This window comes from Mirounga angustirostris, unplaced genomic scaffold (assembly GCF_029215605.1).
Source record: "Mirounga angustirostris isolate CCGP_5_RB_7025 unplaced genomic scaffold, mMirAng1.0.hap1 SCAF_8, whole genome shotgun sequence".
Lineage (NCBI taxonomy): Eukaryota > Metazoa > Chordata > Mammalia > Carnivora > Phocidae > Mirounga > Mirounga angustirostris.
Genome location: NW_026991716.1, coordinates 40,045,230 through 40,069,129, shown reverse-complemented (window position 1 = coordinate 40,069,129; position 23,900 = coordinate 40,045,230). Strand labels below are relative to the sequence as shown.

Sequence of the window (23,900 nt, the reverse complement as noted above, 5' to 3'; positions counted from 1 at the left end):
TCAGGGCAGGGGTAGAGACGGAGCTGAGGGGGGTGCCAGTGTGACCGCAGCAGGCCCCTCCTGCCTGAGACTCCCCTCAAGTCTCCTGGGCCCATTCTCTCCTCTCCCTGGAGAAACCGAGCTCCCACACCAGAAGTCTCTTGCCCAGGCACCTAAAAGGCCCTCCAGATCCAGAGCAGGGTGCTCCTCGGTCCCCAGCCCATGTGCCCAGCCAGGGCAGCAGCGCAAATCAGACACCTGCCTCAGAGCTTTTCTTTTCATTTTTATTTTAAAGGAAAAAAAAAAACAAAACAGTGCAAAAACCCATTGTTCCAGTGTCAGCCATGCCCACCCCCCACCCCTAGGTCACCTCCCTGGCTGGGGGCCTGTCGCTTCCTCCCACTCTGCAGCCCCTCCCCCTCATGCAACCCACAGGGGCTGGAGGCGCCACTTCCTGGTGTGCCAGGTCCCAGGGGGCCTTGGGGGGAGGAAAGAATGGGGGGGCAGCCCCTGATCTGCCTGCGCCACCCCCCCCAGGTCTCCAGCCTCGGCACCAGGTACCCCTCTTGGCTCTCAATAACCCTTTCCTGACCACACTACTAGCGTGGGGGGCACTGATCTGGGGGAACCCTGTCCGCACCCCTCTTTGCCCCGGGTCCGGCTCGGGGCTCTCCTCACTGAGGTTGGGGTTTCCCTCCCTCCCTCCATGGTGGGGGAAGAGTGGTGAGACCCCCAGGTTTAAATACCTTAATGAAAGCAGGGGATGGGGGAGGAAGGGGCTTTAGACCTAATAAATTATTAGCGTTTTTTTTTTAGTGTCCATGGGGGTGCGGGTGGGGTGGGGGCAGGGCGTGGCCTCCAGGGCCCCTCCCTCCCCTTACTGGTGAATCTCATTCTCTATGAGGCTGTCCTCATAAGACTGGAAGTCTGTGTCCGTGAGGCCATCAGGCGGCATCAGCAGCTCCTCATCTTGGGACGAGGACAACGGGGGCTCGTCCCCTGAGCTCCCAGGACCCCCATCCCCGTCCCCGTCCACCTCTGAGTCCTGCAGCACCTGAGCGATGTATTTCTGAAGGGGGAAAGGAGTAGAGGGTGAGGGTGGACAACTGTTCCTCATGGCGAGGGACTGACTAGGGAATCTCAGAGTCTCCAGGGAGCGGGACAGCGATCCTCCCCCCAGGGAGAGGTGGGCAGTCCCCTCAGTGAAGCCAGATCTCTCCCTGCCCCTGGGAGCTGGAATGGGCTTCACTTTCTGGAGGACTAATGGGATCCCTGGCTTTGGACAGAGCCTCAATCAGAGGCTCCTCCCCACCCCTGGCCATGAATCAGGGTACTCACCGCAGATTTGGGGACAGCGGCAGCAGTGGGGGGCCGTCCATTGCTTCTGGGGTCCACGACATCTGTCTCCGTGTGCTCAATCTTGAGGGGTCCAGAATGAGTCAGAGAGTGGGGAGATGTCTTTGCCCTCAGCCACCATCATGACCCCACTCCTTCTTGACACCCTTGCTGCCCCTGCCCTCAGCTCCCATCCATCCCCCTGCTCCCCTGCACCCCCTTGAGCTTTGCCCTCAGCCATCCCCTGCCCCCCTTGCCCCACACCTTGTAGTTGTGGGCACTGAGGTATTTGAAGTGTCCGAAGCAGACGTGGCAGAGACAGATGACGATGGTGATGACCAGGACCACGAATGTGAACATGGACGTGGGGGCTAGGAACCCTGGGGGGGGGGGGCAAAGGATGGGGCTGCTACCTCTCCTCTGGGCACCCCCTCCCAGGGGCCCACCACCCGACTCTGGCTACCTTCTGAATGCAGTCCTGCACTCCTATGTGCTGTGGCCTGACCTGGCTTCACCCAGGCTCCTTGCCTGTGGCCCTTGGCCATCACGGACCCTCCCACGGCCTGCTCTGCCTCAACTCCGGGTGGAGGCCCTCCCCCCGCCGACCCTGCCACTCCCTGAGGTGTAGGTGGAGGTGGCCCTCACCCGTGCGCATGGTGGAGAAGAAGAGCAGCCAGAAGAGGCAGAGGATGGGTGCAGCCACCACCTGGTTCACAGCCCCTGAGTGGATCTTCTTGTCCAGCTTGGCCGGCAGGTAGGCGTAGTAGAGATTGTACCTGTCTACCAGGTGCTTCAGCAGCATGTACATGAGCCCTGGGGGAAGCCACACGGGCCTGACCTCGGAACCAGTGGCACTGGACCTCTGTGTGTCCGTCACAGCTTGTCCTAGTCCTTCCAAGATGGCTGAAGGGCTGGCCTCCCTCCTCCTGCCCGAGCCCCCCAGGACAGGACAGAGCCCCGGGCCCATCACAGGATCACAGTGTCAGCTTCCTCAGCTTCCCCACCTCACTCCGCGGCCCCTCACTGAAAATCCTACTGTTAGAAGTCCGTTCGTTTGAGTCAGTGAGCTTCTTCTTGAAACCCTTAGTGTTTTTTTCGACCCTGTCCCTACACAGATGAGTATAAATCAGGTGGGAAGTTCTGTTTTCCTGGGGGCTGAGGGAATGGGAGCTTTTGAAAGGACAAGGAGGTTAGTTTGGGAGTTTGGAGTCTTCAATAACCGGGAATGGTGGTTAAGGGGTTAGGATGTAACAAGGGGGAAAGCGGAGGGAACCAGTAGGGTGACAGCTGTGGAGAAACTTTGCTAAATTTCAGAAGGAAGCGGGACGTGTCCAAGGCGCAGAGCTCAGCTACAGTGGGGTATCTCTGTGAGTGGCGAGAGCCCAACCCCACCCTGGGATCCAAAGGTCTTTCCTGAGCTTACGGGACTGTCTCCAAGTGTACCGGCAGACCCTGTGTAGGAGTGTGAGTGTGTGTGTGTGTGTGCGCGTGCGTGTGCACAAACATGGCTGTGGATATGCGATGTGTGTCCAAGTGCATCAGCTGAGCGAAGGCACTTGGTGTGGATGAGTATGGCCATGTTGGGGTGACTTCGCCCAGGGGCCCAGCACACCAGCTGGGGCCAGCCTGAGCTGAGATGGCTTTCCCCCTCCTCCCCCGCAGGCCGGGCCCCAGACTGAGGCAGGGACCGGGCGGGAGGCCCGAGGGGCCGGTCTCCCAGCCGGGGCCCTGTCCACTCGGGGCGGCCTGCCTTACTAGAGTGAAGCGGGTGAGGTCCTGGGTCCCCCCGAGCAGGGCCCAGGTCCCGGCGCGGCGGTGCCTACCGAAGGGCACGATGATGGGGCAGGTGATACTGTAGGTCATGACCACCGTGAAGACGCACATCATCCAGGCGTAGGCTGCGCCAAACTGGAACTCGTAGGCCTGATGCTGGGGGGGAGATGGGCAGGAGGGTGGCTCAGGGAGGGGAGGGACAGGCTAGAAGGGCGCAGGGCAGGTGGGAGGGGGCAGGGGGCCAGGAACGAAGCCATGGGGAAAAGAAACCCAATGTCCAGGGTGGGGCAGGGCAAAGCAGATGGAAAGAGGGGCTGTGGCGGAGATGGAGATCAGGGTGGGTACAGTGATGGGCCATGGGTTGGGGAGGACCTTTGAGAGATCAGGGGCTGGCAGGTGGGTAGGCCTGGGGGTGGGATGCCCAGAGCCCTCGTGTGGGGTTAGGGCACAGAGACCCTAGGTCTAGGGACCCGGACCTCCCCCAACTCCCATCGGAACACTAGACTGTCAGGACTGGCAGGGTTATCTATGTTGATGATCGCCGCACATATGGGAAAACTGAGGCTCCAGATAGGAAGGGGATAGCCCAGGGCCACGGAACTGGGTCCCCCGAGTTCCAGCACCCCTGTGCCCCCCCACACCCTAGCGCGGCTGCCGCTGTTTCAGGCTGGGCCCACCAGGGGGCGCTGCGCGGACCGCTGCGGCCCCAGGCGGCCGTACCCGCTTCACGTTGCGCCTCTCGGCGGCAGAGCGCGCCAGGCAGAGCCGGATCATGTACATGAGCAGGCCTGGGATGCGCAGCAGATCCATGGCGTTGCCGATAAAGGCTGAGGCAATGACGTAGTTCACGAAGAAAGCGCCGTTGTCGGGCAGGAACACGCACCTGCGGGCACCAAGTGCTCCAGCGCTGCCCCCCTCGGGCGGCCCCGCGGCTGCCTGCCCACGGCCAGCACCACCTCGACCCCCGACGCGCCTTCCTTCATGCGGACACCCCAGCTCGGCTCGCAAGCACCCGTGCCCCAGTGCCCCCGGAGCGTGAACCCCCGGGGCAGATGCCAGGGTGTCCACAGACACCTCCAACACCGTCAGTGTGAGTGGATCCGACCTGAGAGTGTGAGCCCAGAGGTGCCCCGAGAACTCGTGCCCTATAAAGACCCATGGAGGGCGCTCCAAACCCCTAAGGCCACCAGTGTTCAGGGGATGACTGCCTGAGATCCCCACAAAGCCCGTGAGACCCTCGAAGACCCCTAAGAGTGTGCGCCCTAGGATTACCCAGAAAGGACCCCCTTACACCTTAAATTAAGCCACAGTCACCCCCAGAGTGTGAGCCTCAGACACCTCCAGAACGCAAGCTTCACAGACCCTTCCTCAAAGAGGAAGTGGGGCATCCAAGAACCTTTGGAATTCTTCGGGGTGGGGAACCCAAGAACCTTTGTCAATGCCCGTGACACGCCAAGTGTGAGCCCAAGATTTTTACAGATGGCTTAGAGCAAGACCCCTAGAGCTTGTGCCACATACATAGCCACGGCACATGGCCCTCCATCCCCCCACCCCCGAACAGCCTCATAGGGCCTCCTATAAAAGGTACCCTGTAAGGAACTCCACGGTCACTCCTCTGGATAAGAGCCTGAAACTGCAGAGGTCTTCCCATGACTTGTGCCCCATAAACACCCCAAGTGTGAGCTCCAGAGTTCCCCATAAGTAGTCCAGAGTTGTGAGCCCGAGATTTCCATAGATACTTAAAAGTGTGGGCTCCAGGGATCTTCAGGGGTACCCCCAAATCACTCCCGAAGTATGACCAAGATCCTACTAGAGACGTCTCTCCAAACCTCCTGAGTACAACTTGACTCCTAGAGTTCGTCCCAGACACAAGCTCTACAGGCTGTCACAGAAATGCCCCAGTGTGGGTCCCAAAGCCCCAAATATACCTTGACGGTGACCTCTACATGGGTTCCCAGAGAATGAGCCCCAACACACACCCCAGGGACATCTCCCATGTCTATACCTGAGCCCTGTGGTGTAATCTTGGGGATGACCCTGCCACGCCATGTGAGCTGCCCCCCCACCACCTCCAGTGTGTCTCAGACATACCCACCCCCGCCCTCTGGGCTCTTTCCCTGGGGGCCCAGGTCACTCACTCAAACCGAATAGCTGCCTCAGCCAAGAATTTCTTGTCGAAGAGCCAGCGGAAGAAGAGGTCCAGGCTGGAGAGGAGGAGTGGAGAGGTGTGGTGGGGGGCTGGAATGGCCCAGAACACCAGGGGAGGAGGAGTCTAGTCCATGAGCCTCTGGGGACGCCCCCCAGCACCTCTGTAAGGGAAGTGGGAGCCTAAACTGCTCCCCTCATCCATCCTAGTCCCCCATCCCCCACCCCGGCTCCCATCCCATCTTCTGTAACCCACCTGCTCAGTCCCAGCGAGGGCAGGAGCAGCACCATGAAGATGAGGAAGGTGTAGCACTTGTGCATGGTGGTCCTGTTCTCCCCAGAGCTGGGGCGGGGGGCACAGGGGCTGGGGTCAGGTGAACCAGCCCCCAGGCCTGCTCCCCCAGCCAGGATGGTATCTGCCGGGACGGGGGCCTCCCAGTGTGAGGATGCTGGCCAGCCTCCCTTCCCTGGCAGCTCTGGGACTGCCCGGGGCAGGGAGGCCGAAGGGGAAAGGGCTGCCCAGTAGGGACGGCCATACACCTAGGAGGGCCAGAGTGCAGGGCGTGTGAGGCGTCTCACCGTGTCCAGTGAGCTTCGAAGAAAGCCGAGTAGTAGACGATGGTGGGGAGCAGGGCCGAGAAGCACCACAGCAGCAGGGTGGGGAAGAACTGAGTGATGATGGGGTTCTGCAGCGGGGCACAGAGGGACGTTTCAGGCGGGGGCCGTCTGGCGGGCCCCCGTCTAGCTTGCTTTGCTTACCTGCCCCCTCCCCTGCTGAGCCCCAGATGTGCAGAGCCAGGGCGAGGGTGGGGGCCGGGCTCATGAGTACCACTGCAGGGTGAGTTACTCTAATAGTTAGCATTTGCGGAGTACCTCCTAAGTGCCAGGCACTGATCACGGGCTTTACATGTATGGATCCTCCCAACAATGCTATTAGCCCATTTTACAGATGAGCAAACTAAGGCAAAAAGAGTGTCAGCAGGTTACGCAGCTAGTCAAGTGGTGAGGTGGGGATGTGAACCCAGGCTGACTGGGTCTGGTGTACTTTGCTCTTATCACTCAGGAATTTTCAAACTGTCTAACTTGGGACTTTGAGGCTCCAAGGAGCTGGGCGAGGGAGGAGCTGGTGAAAATGACCCCTCACTCTATGGCCATCTGAGCAGCCTTGCTTTTCCACACTGGGGTTCACGTAAGAGTCCTTTCGATAAAGGCATCCGAATCCAAGTTCGGAAGCCAGTGCTCTAGTCTGAACCTCTGTTCTTCTCTTGGCGAGATGGGGAGATGAGGAGAAGGGGGCTTGTCTGAGGTCACACGGTCAGTTAAAACTGGCCGTGGGCTCGCTCTCTTCCCTGGTGTCTCTCTAGGTGTATGCAACCCCAGGGGTGGTGTCGCGAGGGGGAAGGTGGCAGGGAGACCAAGAGACATTCCCAGAGGGCTCTGCAGCCCTTAGTCGTGGGGGAGTTGTTGGTAGGGCTGGCCTGGGAAAGCAGAACCGGAGTTAGCCGCGCCAGAGGGCGTTCTGGCCCCCCCCACCGAAGAGGTACTCGAGGCCTGGTATCTGTGTCTCACAACTCGGCATGGAGGGGGCGGGGTGGGGCCCGGGCCTCACATTGAGGTACTCCACAGGCTTGGTGACGTTGAACTTGTCCATAGTGGTGATGATGATGGCCGGGGTGGTGAGGAAGAAGAGGAGGATGAAGAGGACAACATTGATGACCAGGCAGCGCAGCCACCAGATGAAGCCTCGGATGGAGAGGTGCTCCCTGGGAAGGCAGGGGAGAGGGTTGTTCTGGGGACACCCCGGACCTCCCTCTCCTCCCGTCCCCAACTGGAGCCACCAGGCCCTGCGAAGCCTGCCCCGGCCGCCGCGCTGTGCTCACCAGTAGATGTTCTGGGGGTCGGGGGCGTAAGACACGGTCCAGTTGGAGATGTGCAGGGACTCGCTGCAGGACGAGGCGCGTGGCTCCCCGCGGCAGGTGCAGCCCTGGCACTTACACACATTGAAGTCCTTCAGGATGCTGGGGGAGGGGCACTGGTTACTGACACTGGCCGGCCATGAGCGCGGGGACCCGGGAGCTCCCGCTGGTCCCTGGGGGACAAGGATGGGGATGGGCAGGCAGGGCAGGGGCTCACATGGCAGTGATGGTCTCATTGTGGAAGGTGACAAAGGCCATGCCAAGAGGCTTCTCGTTCACCTTCTCCTTCTCCCGCTTATAGTCCTCCTTCAGCTTCTGCTCCAGCTTCGTGTAGTACTCGATGGCCTCCACCTGCAGAGGGCAAGTGAGGGGCGGGGCGGGGCTCTGGTCAGAGAGCCCGGCTGCTCCCCAGCGCACCCGGCGGCACGGACCTGGGGCTTACTCCAGGCCGGGCGCTGCTGTAGGCTTTCTACGTGTTAACTTGTGTAAGCCTCATGACAGTCCCGAGGTAGGTACCATTAGCTCCATCTTATAGAGGAGGAAACTGAGGCACAGAGCAGGCGAGAAACTCGCTGAAAGCCACAGAGCCAGTAAATACAGCACAATGCTGTTCTCTTGGCTGACCCCTACTGATTTGGGCTTTGCAAACTTGGTTACTGCAGGGATGGGGACGAACCCAAGAGGGGAACTGGGGCTTCGAGGACTGTAGGACCAGCTGGGGACCTGAGGGCGGGGCTGCACCCTGCTCCCAGTCCTGGCTGCCCCCCCCCCCCCCATTCTGGCATGGCCTTGCCTGCTCTGGGAGTCTGTTTACCTTTGGTTAGTTATGTACAAGACCCATTTGTGTGCGTGTTCCCAGGGTCACGGGACCCGGGCCTGGAATGTGACGGGTCTTCCCGGGATCTGTCCACCTCTTCCCCATACCCAGCAGGAGCTCTGGGGGCCTGGCGTCACCTCGTACCTGCTCACAGCCTCGCACCACGCAGCAGCAGAGGTGACCACAGGGCTTGGGGTTGATCATGGTGGGGACATTCTCCTTGCTCTGGAGGTTTGTGAAATAGAGCTTCCCCCGCTCGGCCTTCTTCCTGTGAGACCCAGGTGCCCAGTCACCCGCCGGCCCCGCTGGGGCCAGGAATGGCTGGGAGGGTGGGTAGGGAGCTCAGCTCAGGGGTCATCTAAGTCCACTCCCTAAGGCCAGGCGTGAGCTTACTCTTGGATCTGCTTAGAAAGCATGGTTCAGATATTCAAGGGTCTTCCCACCCACCCCCTGAGGGCCAGAAATTCTTCCTATGGTTTGGCCTAAGTTTCTTATACTGCAGCTGAAGAAGGGTATGTCCTCAGATGGGGTGGGGATGGTGGATCCCTTTCCTCTCGCAACGAACTCTAACCTCTAAGCCTTGCTCTTTCCAGAGCTGAACTGACAGGCACTCCAGGGGTTGAATTAAAATCAAAAGCCCTGGGAAACATCTGAAGGGGAGCCAGGTTCCCATGAGGCAGCCAAGATGCATTCTGCAAGAGGCAGGGGCCCCTCCCGTGTCATCCCCCCCATTACCTCTCAGCATCGAGGAACATAAGGCGAGCCACATTGTAACACGGGCGAGCTTCAAGAACCGTGCAGTTGGGATAGGCCTCCCTGAAACACAGTCCACCATGATCTTCTGCGGGGACCCTGCCCACCTGCCCCCACCCTGCAGCCATGACCCCATCACCTTTAAGACAACACACCCCGAATTCAAGCTCCTTCTGTCTGGTCTACAAAAATGGGAGTTCCATAAGAGTAAATCTTTGAAATTCCTCCCCGTGTTCATGTGAGCAGCAGGAAGCATGAAGGCTCGGGGGCCTTGTGCACACCGCAATGAGCCAGGATGTGAGAGGACACCTGCGTGGCTGGCGCCAGGGAGGCCACGGCTGTGGCCTGATTCATGTCCAGAGCAGCTGAGAGAAACTGTTTCTACTCATGGGCTGTTCTCTTAATCCTGTTTCCAGAATACCTGGTTACAGTTCAACACTTAGCCTTGACCATGAACTGACCTCAGCCAATCCATAGCCCAGTCTACAGAACGATCCCCGCCCCGAGACTGACCAGAGATGGATCCTGAACCCTGACCTGAAACTGACCCTTTACTGGGATCCAAACTCACCCATAACTCAGATCCAAGACTGACTTTCTAACCCTGACCTGGGATTGACCCTAACCTTGCTTTGAAACTGAGCAGAGAGAGACTGTGACTCTGGGGCACTCAAGGGGTGTTTGCTCATGGAGGAAGAAGCAATTCTTTCTTACTTCTCATCACACACTGCTCCCTGCTCCTTAATCTAGACTGAGCCCCGTCTTTTAAAAAAACTTTTTAGGGGAGCCCGGGTGGCTCAGTCGTTAAGTGTCTGCCTTCAGCTCAGGGCTCCCTGCTCAGCAGGAAGCCTGCTTCTCCCTCTCCCACTCCCCCTGCTTATGTTCCCTCTCTCACTGTGTCTCTCTCTCTGTCAAATAAATAAAATCTTTAAAAAACAAAACAAAACAAAAAACTTTTTAATGAAGAACCACCAAGGGTTAAAGGTGCACAAGATCTGGGTCTAAGTACCAAGATGGATGGTGCAATCCACGAGAATTTGGAAACTTAAATCTGGGATGGGGTCCTTGAAATGTTCTGCAGACCTTTCCCCAGACACTGTGTTGCTCCAACTATTTTAGGGCTCTTTCTTGGAAGGGCCTTTAGCCCTGTGGCAGGCTAAGTCCTCATTCTCACCCGACTCATCTCTAACCCCCTAATCTCCACCACACAGGCTCTCTGATTTTACACACAGGAAATTCCCTAATTCTGCTGGGGTAGTCCCCTAATCCAGACAGACCACGGACCTGGATCACAAACCCTACTCCTCACCATACATCAGGCCTGGGCCAACAGCTTAGACATAAACACATGCTGAACGAATGGATCCATGAGATGGTCATTCCCTCATGCTCACCTCCTTGATCCCCCAAACCCCAATCAGGACCACAGTCTCACCCACTCCTGCTTAAAGGCTGACCACTAATTTTAATCATAGTCTGCTTCCTAAACAAAACCACAGGCTGACCCCTGAAACAGACAACCTGAACCACGAGCTCCCCACGGACACGTCAGGTCTGGTATGAAGCACACAGTAGGTGTACAACAGACGTGTGCTGAGTGGATGCCTGGTTCACGGGGTTCACGTCCTCACTGCAGGCAGGGCCCTGTCAGAGTCCCCCGGCCCACCTTACTGGAAACAGCACCCCTTCCTGACTCCTTCACGCCATTCCTCTCCCTGCTTTGGTTTTCTTCTCGGCACCTACCCCTGCTTGACAAGGTGTCTATTACTAGTTCATTTATTTATTATCTGCCTCGCCCACCAGAATGGGAGCAGGTGAGGGCAGAGGCTTCTTACTTTTCTTTGTTTGTTTGTTTACTGCTGAAACCCCAGCTCCTTCTCCAGCACAGGCACATGGCAGGTACTCAGTAAGTATTTGTTATTAAAGGCTTACCAGTCCAAGCTGACAGCTGATTCCAACAGGACGGTAATATTAAGATGTCACCTAATTCTGAGCACACACAGTCCTTAATCCTGACCCAGACTGCCCCCTAATGCCGATCACAGCTTGGACTCCAGACAGGATCCCTAAGTCGCTCTCGTACTGACTGAGGATGATCTAATTTTGACTGCTGTTCTGTAACTTCTGGGAGGGCAGGGCCTGTTTCTAATTTGTGTATGCTTGGAGTGTAGGTGACAAGACACGCATGTAGACTGAATGAGTACCCATCCGCTATCGCTGATCGCAAACCACTCACTGGCCTGCAACAAAGGGGTCTGCAATCTGACCCTGACTAGACACTGCCTCGCCATCCTGTTCTGACCCAGGACGACTGACTTCTGATCCAGGCCAACTGACGGTGGATCGAGACCTCGCGAAGTCCTGATCCTGACCACCAAGGTCCCTTATCAGGGCCACTGGCTAACTCCTAATTCTGGCCACAGACCGACCTCAGACCAAAACTCTGATCAGACCCTCACTGGCGCCTAAGGCTCACTTCCACCGTGCGAACCCCTGAGAGCTCGATGACCTTTCGTTCATTTCTGTGGGCCCAAGGCCCACCGCAGTGACTTCGGCCTAATATCCTCCGAGAAAGTCTGCTGCGTGTACAGATGAACGTGTGACAGGATCCCTAATCCTGTACACACACCTGGCCCTCCTGGAGGTGCATATCCCCCCCACCCCACAAGACAGAACTCCAGAGCTAGAAAAGAGCCTCGGCGAACATGCGCGCCTGGGCTCCCTCAGGATCTGCTGACAGCCGGTCCGCACACAAACCCCAGACGTCACACGAAAGTTTGAAGCACGTACCTCAAAGGGCCCATGGACCCCAGGGCGACAACGCATGACCCAGTTCAAGCTGGGAGGAGGTGGGGTGGGGGAGCGGGGATAGGCCCACACTTCTCTCACTTTTCAAGTATTTCTTGTATTTCCCCTGTTCTAGTGGGGGCCTCTCACCCAGCCCAAGTGCTGGAATGCCCTGGACTCACGTCATTCTTCCGTGGTCTCACCTCCGTGGTCTCACCTGCACCCCCACGTCAGCCCCAGACCTCAGCGGGAGGTGTGAGAAGTCTGAGGGCTGAATGGCAAAGAAGGGCCCACAGGACCTGGGGTTGGGGGAGGCGTGGCCACTCACTCAAAATGCTTCTTGATCTTTTCTGACTCTGCATATTTGGAGATTCCATTGATGAAGAGAGTCCGCTTCACCTGAGGTGAGAGGGGGGTGGGTCTGCCTTCCGGAGGAGGAGGCTCGAGAATATGCCAGAAGGGTGTGGGGAACAGGGAGCTGAACGGGTGGGAGGAGGCCTTAGGGATAAGCCAGGTCCCAGGGAAAGCAGGGGGAGGGTATCTAACTGAAATCAGGCAGCGAGCTTAATCAAAGAGCCACCTGGCCCCTTGCTCCCAAGGGGGCCATCAAGGGGAAGGGGGGACGACTCCCTGACCCTCAGGCCGTAAGAGCCCGGCACAGTGGCTGGCCTGGTGATGAATGCAGACAGCGCATGTCACTCACTACCAAGCATCACCACGGCTGTTTCCTGAGGGTCAGGCACAGCACGGGTGCTTTCCACGGGTCAAGTCACTTCACCTTCCCACCGACCTCAGGAAGGTTCTGTTGTCCCATTTTACAGATGAGGAAGCTGAGGCTTGGGGAGGTGACTTAACGTGCAAGATAGGGGCTCTTGAGCTGCTGGGCCAGGATCGGAACCCAGGTGGCCCCACCCTGGTGTGGACACCCCTTAGCGCCCAGGCAAGCGAGGCCCGGAGGGAAGGCAAGAGGCTGGGAACGGGGTAGGCCGGGGCTCTGCTCTGCTCACCAGGTCGTCCTCCTTGTAGCGCATCTTGGAGGTGTGTCTACGCATGCTGTAGACGGTGAGCAGCAGGTATAGGAAGGCGAAGGAGGTGTGCAACCATAGCAGGTTGTTCCTAGGTGGGGCAGAGGGGTATGTGGAGCCACTGGGGACAGGAATGCACTCAGATAACCCCCAACCTCCCGCTGTGAATTCAGCCCCTGGTACAGGGCCTCCCTCCTGCCACGGGTCTTCTGGCACTGACCCCTTTGCAGGGCAGGCCCCACACTCCACGTTGTCCAGGCCCCAAGATTATTCCACTGCAGCTGAAATGTCCCCAAGAGGTCATCTCTTGGGGCGCCTGGGTGGCTCAGACTGTTAAGTGTCTGCCTTCGGCTCAGGTCATGGTTCCAGGGTCCTGGGATTGAGCCCCACATCGGTCTCCTTGCTGAGCAGGGAGCCTGCCTGCTTCTCCCTCTCCCTCTCCCTCTGCCTGCCGCTCCCCCTGCTTGTACTCTCTCTCTCTCTCCCCCCCTCTGTCAAATAAATAAAATCTTAAAAAAAAAAAAAAAAAAAAAGAGGTCATCTCTTCCTGCCCTGCCCACTGGCTACACTGCCCCCCCCCCCCCCCCAGTTGCCTGCTGCCATTTTTCCCTGGCCTGCAGTCACACAGCTGCTTCTGGATCTGGTCATCCCTGGGGATCCCCAGCAGACATCCACCTCCTCTGTCTCCAGCCCAAGTCCTCAGGGCCCCGCAGCCTCTGGTGCGGTCTCAGCCACCCCTCCCCCAGTGCTCCCCTTGCACCCCTCCCTGCTAAACGGATAGACTCCAGTACAGACCCTGACCTCCCTGACCGGCTTCCCCACCTTACCCTGATTTCAGGTTGGCAATGGTGGTTCTCCCGAAGCTGTAGGCATTGTTCTCTGGGTGGGGGGGCAGGGGGAGGGAGAGGACGGTGCTGGGGTCAGGACCTACGTCCTCCCGCCCCCGCTCCTCCCCTCCTGGCCGCCCCCCCATCCTCCTCCGCACTGACCCAGCAGGTCCCCTGAGAAGTTGACAGGCAGCACGATGCCCACAGACAGGACGCCCACGACGACCAGCAGCCCGATGATGTGCCGCTGGAAGGACAGGTAGTGCACAGCGTCGCCCCCACATTTGTCCCGGATCTCATCATCCCTGCAGGCGTGGGGCGGCCGGGCACGCAAGTGAGGACTGGGGTGGGGGGGCGGGGCACGGCTTGCCTGCCTGGCCCGCCCGCCCCCACCCCATGTCCACCCTAGCCCCGGCCGGTCTGGCAGCACTATGGGGGTGGGGTGGGGTCTCTGGGCCCCCTATTTTCTGGGAGGGGAGGGGTGAGCACGGGAGAGGGAAGGGGAGGCAAAGGAAAAGAGGAGAAAGAGAGGAGGGGGACAGAGGGGCCAAGGGGAAGGCTGCAGAGAGGGGAAGAAAGGGTGAGAAAGGTGGAGCAGAAGGGATATGGAAAGGGAGGGTGAGGAGGGAGAGAGGCAAGTTGACGGAAGAGGTAGAAGCGGGAGGGAGGACCGGGGCTGGGGACGTAGCCTTATGGGTGCGGGAGAAGCGCAGACGTGGTGCACCAGGGGAGGGTCCCCGGGGGGGCTGGGGCGTGGGCAGTGGCGGTGCTGACCTGTCCGGGCCTCCTGCCTCTCTCAGCACTCACTGCCTGCCTGCCGCCCCCCCCGCCCCACTGGCTGCACGAGGCTCTGAGGTGGGGGGCTCCAGCCCCTGCCACAGGGGCTCGGAGAGCTGCGGGCAGAGCGGGCCCACCAGGCAGGCGGGTACACGGGAGACTGTGGGGTAAGGTGAGGCCCAGCTCAGGGGACAACAGGGGCCGGGACCCCAGGGCCTGGCCTCCTGGAGTAGGGAGGAGGCTGCTGGCACGGTCGGGAGCGCCAAGGCCCTCAGAGCTGCTGGCCTCTGGATTTTGTAGGGAAGTGACAGGTTCTGAAGCTTCTCTGCTTCTCTCTTTCCTTAGAGTCTGAAGACTGTTCACTTACTTTATCCTGAAGATGGCTGTCAGCCAGGAACAGAAACCCTGCGGGGACAGAGGGCCATCAGTTGGGAGTCCCCACCCCACCAACGCGCACCTCCCTTCCCCCTTGAATCCTACCCGCCCCATTCTCGTGATCACCCCTGGGCTGTGGCCCACCTTGGCAAAACTGCCACAACCCCCCAAAGCAAGCAGCACAGCCCAGAGGGGGAGAGGGGAGGCGCCAGCCCTCAAGGGAGAAAAGGACCAAGGCCAAACTGAGCTATCTGTGGATGCTCATGCCCAGAGCTGTGGATGCCTGCAAAGAGCCAATGGGGCAGCGCAACCAGGGGAAGGCCTGAAGCTGTGTGGGTCAGGGTAGGGATGGGTGGGATTCAGGGTTCTAGCAAGGGCACTGGGAACCTCCAGACCTGTAGCTAACAAGAGTCTGCAACATGGCTGCCAACGGCAGAGGGGCGGGCCAAACTGCCCGAGTTCTGCCGCCTTTCTTCCAGCACACCCCAGAAGGACCAGACCCTGGGTCCCTGTGAGCTGCAATCTCCTACCCTCAAGCTCCCAGGCCTGCCTTCAGACAGAGACTCACCCCGCTGACAGCAGGCTGGGGACATACGGAGGAGGGCTAGGCAGAGAGAACCCCCCCCACCTTCCTTCTAGCAGAAGGGCCAGGCTTAACCCAGGATCGGGGAGAGAGGTGCCTTCCAGCTAAGATGCAGGACTGCTACCTGTTGCCAACATCACCTGAGTCTAGGGACCATCTGGACACCTCTGGGCGGGCAGGGGTGATACCTTTGCTTTGCCACTTACCAGAGTGAGTCCAACTCAGGAGGCTGACTGGCTTCTTCTACTATGGCTGCTACAAGAGCTGCTGTCCCCAGGGCCCCCAGCCCAAGCTGGACAGACCAGGGCCATCCCAGGGCCTAAAGATTAGAGTTCTGTCCAGGACCCTCACGCTGGCAGAACGACAGGGGCCAGGCAGGTAACGCCAGACTGCTGGGCCCGACGTGAATGAGGGTCTGGGGACTGCTGTGAATCACCACGTACATGCCTTGTCTATAGGGGCCTCTGCCACTCAGCTCCAATCCGCAACTGGCCCCACCCAGCCAGGGGCCACCAGCCTGCAATCTCTGAGCAACACAACGAATTCTATGTTTTGCTCGATGGGCCAGAAAGGCCTGTTGTTACTTCTAAAACCCTGCCTAAGGAAAAAGGGGTCCTTGGGATTAATTGGTGGAGACAGGCACAGAGTTCTATGTGGGACAAAGTCTAGGATTCGTGAAGTTAGGTTGGTGCTAGCTTGGGGGTTAGCATGCAGTACAGAGCCAAGAGTTCCAGGTCGGGGTGGCTTTCCTGCGGCTCTTAGACAGGCGTTCCCTTGCTGCGGAGAAGGTCACATTCCATAGGTCCCTGACCCTGTACCACTGGAGGCTAAGGCTGCTGAGCCCCCTGTGCTGGAGGAGGAGCAGCGAGCTAACAGGTCTGGGGGAGGGCACTCACGTTGTCTCTTTGGTCAAAGTCGACGGAGCTGGAGACAGACGTGAGACGCTCATACCGGTCATGACTGTCCCCGTGCATAGCTGAGGCCACACTGGGAGTGGAGAGGTGAGAGATCAGAGAGCCTGGTGAGTCTGAGCTCCTGGGGAGCAGGGTTGAATTGGGGGGCTCCCACTCCAGAGCTCCAGGGGCTAGGCAAGGCACAGAAAGCGCAGAGGCTGAAGCGGGGAGGGATGACTGCCTTCCCCCTGCCTCCCTTAAACTCGCCTCTTTCCTTCAGGAGGCCTGGGGGGCACCAGTGCAGGGCAGTGAGGGAAAGGAGGAGGGTGTCTTCATCGTTACCCCCGGAGGCTGAAGTAAGAACGTGAGCAGGCCCTGCAGTTCTGGAGCTGACCAGCAGGGGACTGGATGGGGGGCAAGAGAGCCAATGTTATGCACAGGGCAACGGGGAGCTGAAGGAAAGGATGGACTAGGAGAGCCCCAGGAGGGCTGGGGGTTTCGGGGGCTGAGGGATGTCCCCCAGGTGGGCCCCCCCTTCCCCTTTTCCTGACCCCAGCAGCTTCCGCAACTCCAACGCCAGTCCTATAGACAGAGACCAATGATGTGACCTCAAAGGCCAGACTCGGGGCTCCGTGGGAGGCCCCCCTCCCAGGCCTCCCGAAGGGCTGAGCAGGGAACCCTGAAATATGAAGAACTAGTTGTTAGGGGATGGCAAGCCACCGGTGACACCCAATCTTGTCTCTGTGACCAACAGGTGAGCGTACTGTAAGTTTCCGGGAGGACGGCCCCTCCAGCCCAGCCACCAAGAGGGCAGGACACACAGGGAGGGGCTTCTCCCAGGCTGAAAGCCATAGTGGGGGATGGAGGGGTGAGGCAGAGACAAGTTGGGGAGCCCCCTGCTCTGCAAAGCACACCGCCTGCGTTAATCCGAAACATGAGCCTGCAGAGGAGAAAACTGCAAAGAGAAACCAGTAACTTGGCAGGAAGAGAAGAGAAGCATGAGAGAAGAAAAGAGAGAGCTGGTTTGGTGGGGATGAGGGGGCAGGTGCCCCACATACTATTCCTGTTCCACTCGCTCCCTCTCCTGCCACCGCCGTCGCCTGGGGAACAGAGAACAGACAGGGTTAACGGGGGAGGGGCAGCGGGGGGGGGTCCCGGGGACTGGCAAAGGACGGAAGCCCATGCCCTCATGTCCCCCACGTCTGCTCTGGGACTGGTCCCTCTTCATCCTCCCAACAAAGGCGGATGAGAGAGGGCTGGCTCTTTCTTACCCCCAAGGAGCGAGTGAGTGAGTGAGTGTGTGTGTATACAGGTAAGGGAGAGTCCCAAAGCCTTACCTGTCTGCATCTGTCACCAAAGCCAGCCGCCCGTAGTCCCAAGCCACCTTCCGGAGGATGGAGAACAAGAACAGCAGTGCCTGAGGGCAGAAGGAATGGTTGGCAAGTGGACAGACTGTCCACACACTGGACTAGCCAGGAGGGCAGGGGCGGAGGGGCCGGGATGACCTTGGCTCAGGTGAACCGTGGGAGGCTAGGCTTGGGCTGGGTGATGCAGACCCCTCCCACAGATAAGCCTGGGGAGTCAGAGTCAGGTGGAGGAGAGGTTAGGGCTGCGGGCGTCAGCTAGCTCTGTACAGGGTGTGGATGCCAAGTGGGGGTGGTGGTGGTGGTGTGTGGGCACTCACAAGGAAGCACATAAAGTCAAGAGCCAGTACGGTGGGGACGCCCCCAAAGGGCAGGCCCTGCAGGACGGTGCTGCGGATTCGCGCGCTGTAGCAGTAGTCCTTGGGGTTGCTGTTGTTGAGGGCCGTGGTGCCCAGAGTGGCCAGAAGGAAGGGCAGCATGGCTGCTACTGCCGCATGGTCCTCCTGGGCAGAGAGCACAGTGGTCAGCGGGGCTTGTTCCTGATGCCCTGCATGGCTCCCAGCCTGAGCACGGGGAGAGGGAGTGAGGGCAGATCATCCGGCAGCCTGGGTGGGTGGAAGCACTGGCTTTCTGAGATAAGGGCCTGGGGAGGGGAGGGTTGAGTCACATGGGTTTACCTTCATTGGCTGTAAGGCTGCGACCCCACCCTGGGCCTGGGGAACTTGGCCCAGATCTGGACTGGGGAGACTGGTTTTTCTAAGCTGGAAGTTGTGAGTCTCTAACGTCTGCCTCCCACCACCTCCATATACACACACAAACACTCTACACACACACACTCACATGCTTGCTTTCTCTCTCTCTCTTTCTCTCTCTGTCTCTGGAAATTGAGTATGAGGAAAGATGGGGAGGTCGTAGGCCTGAGGATTCAAGGCTGAGAGGTGGGGTCTGGAGGCCAGGGGAGGATGGGTCAGGAGCCAGCTAGCTCATCCTGATCTTCTCTTCCTACCTCTTAGAAAAATGGCGTGGTTTCATTGGCTTAGAGCTTTCAACTCTGTTAATCACCTTCCCAATACAATTGGCTAAAAAAAAAAAAAAGGAAAAAGAAAAAGATGTTCAGCTTTAGAGCTGGTCCTCTGTGCTCAGAGCAGGGACCTGAGGATGGGGTCAGAGTGGGAAGTCAGTTAAAAAGTAGGACTTCCGGGTTTGTGTTATCGGCCTGGTCCCAGTCACTACTGCTTGCTCTCATTCCTTTTCCCCTGCCTTGGAAGCAGCTACACCCTCCTTCCCTCCAGCTTCCTCACCTCTCCAATTATCTCAGCACAGGGGTCACCTGAGTGGTGTGAGGACTACAACTCCCAGAGTGCCCTGCTCCTGCCTCCGGAGTAGGGCAGGCTGGGAATGCCAGGCCCTCCAGCTTTTCTATTGGCAAAGGAAGAGAGAGGGTGGGCGGGGGCCTCTCAGCCTGCCCAAGCCCCCTGCAGCCAGGGTACTACCCTCGAGCCCCGATCCCCACCACTGCGGGGTTGTCCAGCCTTCTGTGGACCTGGAGGATGGGGCGGGGGAGGAGGAGGGAAGGGGCAGCCAGCCCGGATACCTGGGTTCTGGGAGTGCCTGGGGACGAAGCCTAGCAGGGCCCTGGGGAGGCTCCTAGAGTAGAGGAGAAGTGTGGCCGTGGCACTGCTGCCCCACCTGCGTCCTACTGGGGGGCCCCTGGGGGCCCCTTCTGCTGACAACACTGAAACTCTGCCTTGGGGGGGGGCTCCCCAGAGAAGAGAGGAAACCAGACAAAGAGAGAGAACAACAAACCTAGAACCCGTGACAATAACTCTGGGAGCAAGCATCCTCCAGCCTCCTGGGTGGACTCAGAGGGTTTCTCCTGCCCACTGATCCCTGGTTTTCCCCAGCCTCTTCCTAACACTTAAATTACAGGACAAGAGGCACCAGCTCTCAGATGGAGGGGGGAGCTGTGGTTGTTTGTATGTTTCACTTGGTCCCAGGGAGTTTCTGAAAAGCCTGTGTTAGGAAGGCTAAGGTAGTACCTGCCTGGTGTGTTATGCCCCCCTCTTCTGTTCCAGCTCAAGTTGCCTTAAAAGAAAACCCCAAACCAAAAAACCCCGAAAACCCCATTAATTCAGTGATTGCAACAGGCACCACTTACCAAGTGCTCACTGTTTCAAGAATAATACATACATGATTTCATTTAACCCTCGACAATCCTGAGTTGGATATTATTGCCATTTTAAGATAAGGGCACAGGGGCTCAGAGAGGTTAAGTAACTTTTCCTAAGTCACACCGCTAATAAAACGATGGGGTTCAAACCTAGGTCAACCTCTTTCTAAAGCTAGAACACTGTTCAGGGCATCATGCTCTTCTGATGTGCCTAGAACAGGACTCTGCAGAACACGGAAGTTTTGTACATGCTCATTAAATGTTCTCTGGCTAGAAAACACCAGAGCACTGTGGGAATATGTATGTTCAGGTGTGCAGACATGTGTTGATGTGTGTGTGTGTGTGTGTAGGGGGAGGTAGGTGACTGGTCTCTAAGTTGGGGTGTGGGTGTGCCTGGGAGCCTGGGTATGTAAACATAAGGTGCATAGAACCCTGGGGCACCAGGGTTAAAGGGGAGGTTAAAGGTAGGCAGAGGTAGCTTGGGTGTGTGGTAGTTGGGGGCCCTCTGCAGTAGCACCTCCCCCCTTAACTCCCTACTCCAGTGAACTCCAACAATCAAGACAGCCTGTCTCTCTCCCTAACTCCAAGGCTCTACCAGGCCAGAATATAACGGGTACAGGGAGCCTGGGTGGTTCAGTCGGTTGGGCGTCTGCCTTCGGCTCAGGTCATGATCCCAGGGTCCTGAGATTGAGTCCTATGTCCCCATGTCGGGCTCCCTGCTCAGCAGGGAGCCTGCTTCTCCCTCTGCTCCCCCCCCCCCCCGCCTTGTTCTCTCTCTCACACGCACGCTCTCTCTCTCTCAAATAAATAAAATCTTAAAAAAAAACCAAAACGAATGTAACGGGTACAAACCCCTGGAGGCCCCCCCCCACCAGTCCTCTCCACACTGAAGGAAGGTGGAACATTCCGGGAGCTTTTACATTAAGGGGACCCTGTAGGGTGGGTGAAGGTCCAGGTAGATGCTTAGTAACTGAAATTACCACGTCCATCTGCTGCCTCCCTTTTTCGAGTCACAAAGCACTCTCCCCTCCACAAATGCATTGATCTTACATATCCCCCCCCCAGTACCCCCCCCAAGGCCAAGGAAGGCAGGGCACACTTGCTGGACCAGATCACTATCCCCACTTTACAGGGGAGGAAGCAGGGACCCAGGGAGCAGAAGCAACTCACAAGAGGTCACAGGGCAGGTAAAGGGTGGAGCCAGGGCTGGTGGCTCTTTAGGCTGACTGGGTTCCTCTAAGCTCCAAATCGTGGGGGTGGGGTTGCTGGGCTGAACTTCACCTAGGGCAGCTACTCAAAGCCTTTAGTGAGAGCAGCTGGTTGGAGGGAAGAGACTGAGGCAGAATATTTGGGGGGAGGTGTTGGGGGGGGCAGTTCATCCACTCAGCCAGCTGTATCCTGGAATTTCTCTAGTCTGACACTGAGGCTTCGGCCACCAATGGGTAGAGGGTGGCAGAGGATTTTATTTCCAGCTATCTAAAGGTTGTTATTTTACCATTAAGAAGTGGCAGGGGTGGGGGAGTTATCAGTTAAAAAGTTTTTTTCTTCCAGAGTCACTTGGGAAGATTTCTTCGTTTAGGGCCTGGACTCCCAGGAAGGCGGTGTGGTCTGAAGAGAGGAGATGATGTGATGGAGCCCTGCCCTGCTATTATGTAACCCGGGCCTCAGTCTTCCAAACTGTAGCAAAAAGGTATCCTTGCTCCACCCCTCCCAACTTCACAGGGACAGGCAAAAAAGTATCCACGAGTGAGGATAAAAGTACTAGGAAAAGAATGCATTATCAAATATTCATTTTACTCTGATTTTGTGCCAGGCACTGTTTTAAGTGCTTTACACATGTTAACTTATTTACTCGCCATCCAGACCCTGAGAAGACACTGAGGTGCAGAGAGGGTACATAACTTGCCCAATGTCACACAGCCAGACTGTCATAAATCCAGATATGGACCCATGTAGCCTGGCTTAAGCATATGCTCTTGACCACTGCATTTTGCTGCCCTGGCCCACAGAGGAACCGCTTCCACTGGGGGCCTGGGAGTTGGGGGCTGGGGGCTGCCCGCTACAACTCTGGAGAAATGCCACATCCTATTGGTGTTTGCCCTCCTTCTTGCCTGTAGCTGCCAGACCCTCCACTCAGACCCTGGGCTTGTGATTTCAGATTCTGGGAGAAGTGTAGAGGACAGGTGACAGAGCCTGGGGGTTAGAAGCTCAGGCTCTAGGATGAGACAGATCTGGCTACTGACCTGGGCAAATTTACTTCACCACCCTGGGCCTCAGTTTCTTCATCTGAAAATGGGAATAATCATTCAGTTGTGTGGTTGTTTTGAGAACTAAACAAGACGACTTATGTAAAGCTCTTAATAGGGTTCAAGGCACGTGATGGATTCTAAAAAAATTAGCTACTGTTATTAATAAAGTCTGGCATAAAAGGGTTGGTTTAGTGGAGGAAACTGGTAAAAATAAAAATAAAGGAAAACACACTTTAATGATAGAGCCCCTCAGTCAGGATGGGCTTCTTGTTTAGACCCAAGGGCTTATATGGCATTTGGGACTCTGCCACTAAGTGGCAGGGAGTGTCCCCAAACTCTTCAAACATACCCAATCCATCTGTAGCAGGCCGGAAAGGTGGGGGTACGGGAGGGTGATGCTATGCCAGGATGGGTCAGAAGTTCAGAGAAGAGGACCTATTATTGATCAACAACCAGGCAGCGTGCCAGGCTCTTTATCTGTGTTATCTATTTGATCCCCATGATAAATCATGTAAGGAGATGGTAGTAAACACACTTTTCAATTAAAACTAAGGTTCAGACAGGTTAAGTAACTTGTCAAGGTCACACAGCTAAAAAATGGCAGAGCTGGAATTTGAACTGAGGTCTCTAAGATGCTGTTATAATTGGAGAGAACTTGTAGGATGTCCAAAAGGGGGTTAGCCACCCCAGCTACCTTTAGCTACCCACCACCTGCCTTCTGCCTTGCCACATCCCCACCCACTCACCCATAGGCCAAGACTGAGTTGGGTGAGCCAACAGCAGGCCCTAGCATGTGCCACCTGGAGCAAGCCAGGGCCTGGACCCTCTGGTGCCCTGGAGGACAGTCATGCTGCCAGCATACCAGGGCTGGAAGCCTGGTAGACACTCCACTCCTCTCCTCACAAGCTCCTGGGGGGCAAGACCGAGGGTCCATCCTTAAGAGGGGTTGGGCACAGCCTCATTCTTCCTGGGCCGACCCAGGGCTAGAGTGGTACTGGGTAGAGAAGCTGGGACTCTCCTGCCCCCCAGGGAAGTGGAGTGCTGAGCCGCCAGACCTCCCCCCAGAGGACCCAGGCAGGTGGCAGCACAGAGCCCCAAGGGCAGCGGGCCCCTCTGACCTCTCTCCACTTCCCAAGCGACCTTCTCTTCTGAGGAACAAGGCGCCAAATCTTTGGGACTGTCCTCCCTAGACAGTCAAGGAGGCCAGGAGGGACAAAGCGCGCCCCCTCCCCCCAACAGGGCCTTTGCCCCACTCCTGGTTCCGTGTCTGAATCCTCTCCCCACCGCACCCTCCAACGCAGGCCCGGGCGGCTCATGAATGAACTGCACTGTGTGGGGCGCAAGGAGAGGACACGCTCCTGGGGCCAGTCGCCTCCCCAGCCCGCGACCAGTCCCCAGACGGGCCGGGGGCAGCGGCCGGCTTCACGCCAGCACCCGCGAACCCTGCCCTTGTCCGAGCCCGAACCCCTGCCCCGGGTCGGCTTCTGGGGTACTCAGCCCCGGGAACAGGAGACAAGATAAAAGAGACCGAGGGCACTGGACTTGGCGACCCTGGAATCCAAAACTCGGGGGCGGGGGCGGCAGGTTCCCCACAGCGGCGGCGGGCTGATGGGGGCGCAGCTGGAACCCTGGAGGGACGCGCGGGGGACGCGCACCTGGACCGGGCAGGTGGGAGAAGAGTGGCGCTAGGGGGCCGGGGGCGGGGGTCCCACCCCTCTGGATCTCCCCAGGGGTGGGGACAGACGGCGGGGCACATCTGGACCCTCGGCAGGGTTCGGAGGACTCGCATTTGGCTCAAGATGGTGCGGGGTTGGGAGCAGCGCGCGACACCACTAGGTCCCGCGGGCCCGGGCACCTCTGGGTCCCGCAGGAGGTTGAAGGGAGGGGACACGCAGCTGAGTCCGGGTTTTCCTTTGGGTGGTGGTAGGATCCTCAAAGAAAAGAGAAGGGGCTGGGGAAGGGTCGCGTACTCACCCCCAGGCGCAGACTCGGCTCCGGCTCGGAGCCCCGGGTTGGGGCGGGGCGGGGCTGGGGGAGGGGGAGGGGGAGTCGCTGGGCGGCTCGAGCTCCGGGCTCCTGCGGCGGCCGCGGCAGTCTGGGGGAGGGGGAACGGGAGGAGGGAGGGGGATGAG

General features: G+C 58.2%; 1 protein-coding gene across 4 annotated transcripts; it reads right to left on the bottom strand.

Moving 5' to 3' along the window:
- Window positions 1–283: 283 nt before the first annotated feature.
- TMEM63B (transmembrane protein 63B) lies at window positions 284–23,863 on the bottom strand. 4 transcript variants are annotated; one of them, XM_045866950.3, is made up of 25 exons: window positions 23,743–23,862; window positions 18,356–18,428; window positions 17,670–17,852; window positions 17,323–17,402; window positions 17,044–17,085; window positions 15,989–16,079; window positions 14,502–14,539; window positions 13,520–13,662; window positions 13,358–13,409; window positions 12,513–12,621; window positions 11,834–11,904; window positions 8,701–8,781; window positions 8,110–8,233; window positions 7,366–7,499; window positions 7,113–7,250; window positions 6,842–6,995; window positions 5,812–5,918; window positions 5,489–5,575; window positions 5,226–5,291; window positions 3,808–3,970; window positions 3,138–3,243; window positions 1,960–2,127; window positions 1,579–1,694; window positions 1,318–1,398; window positions 284–1,048 (listed from the first exon to the last, which is right to left on the bottom strand). In XM_045866950.3, the coding sequence occupies exons 3-25, from the start codon at window positions 17,826–17,828 to the stop codon at window positions 857–859; spliced, it is 2,502 nt and encodes an 833-aa protein (XP_045722906.1). In that variant the 5' UTR covers window positions 17,829–17,852; window positions 18,356–18,428; window positions 23,743–23,862; the 3' UTR covers window positions 284–856. The 4 variants fall into 4 exon arrangements, with proteins under 4 accessions (XP_045722906.1, XP_045722908.1, XP_045722907.1 ...); XM_045866952.3 differs by lacking the exon at window positions 17,044–17,085 and having other exon boundaries at window positions 23,743–23,863; XM_045866951.3 differs by lacking the exon at window positions 18,356–18,428 and having other exon boundaries at window positions 23,743–23,863.
- Between the last annotated feature and the right edge of the window lie 37 nt (window positions 23,864–23,900).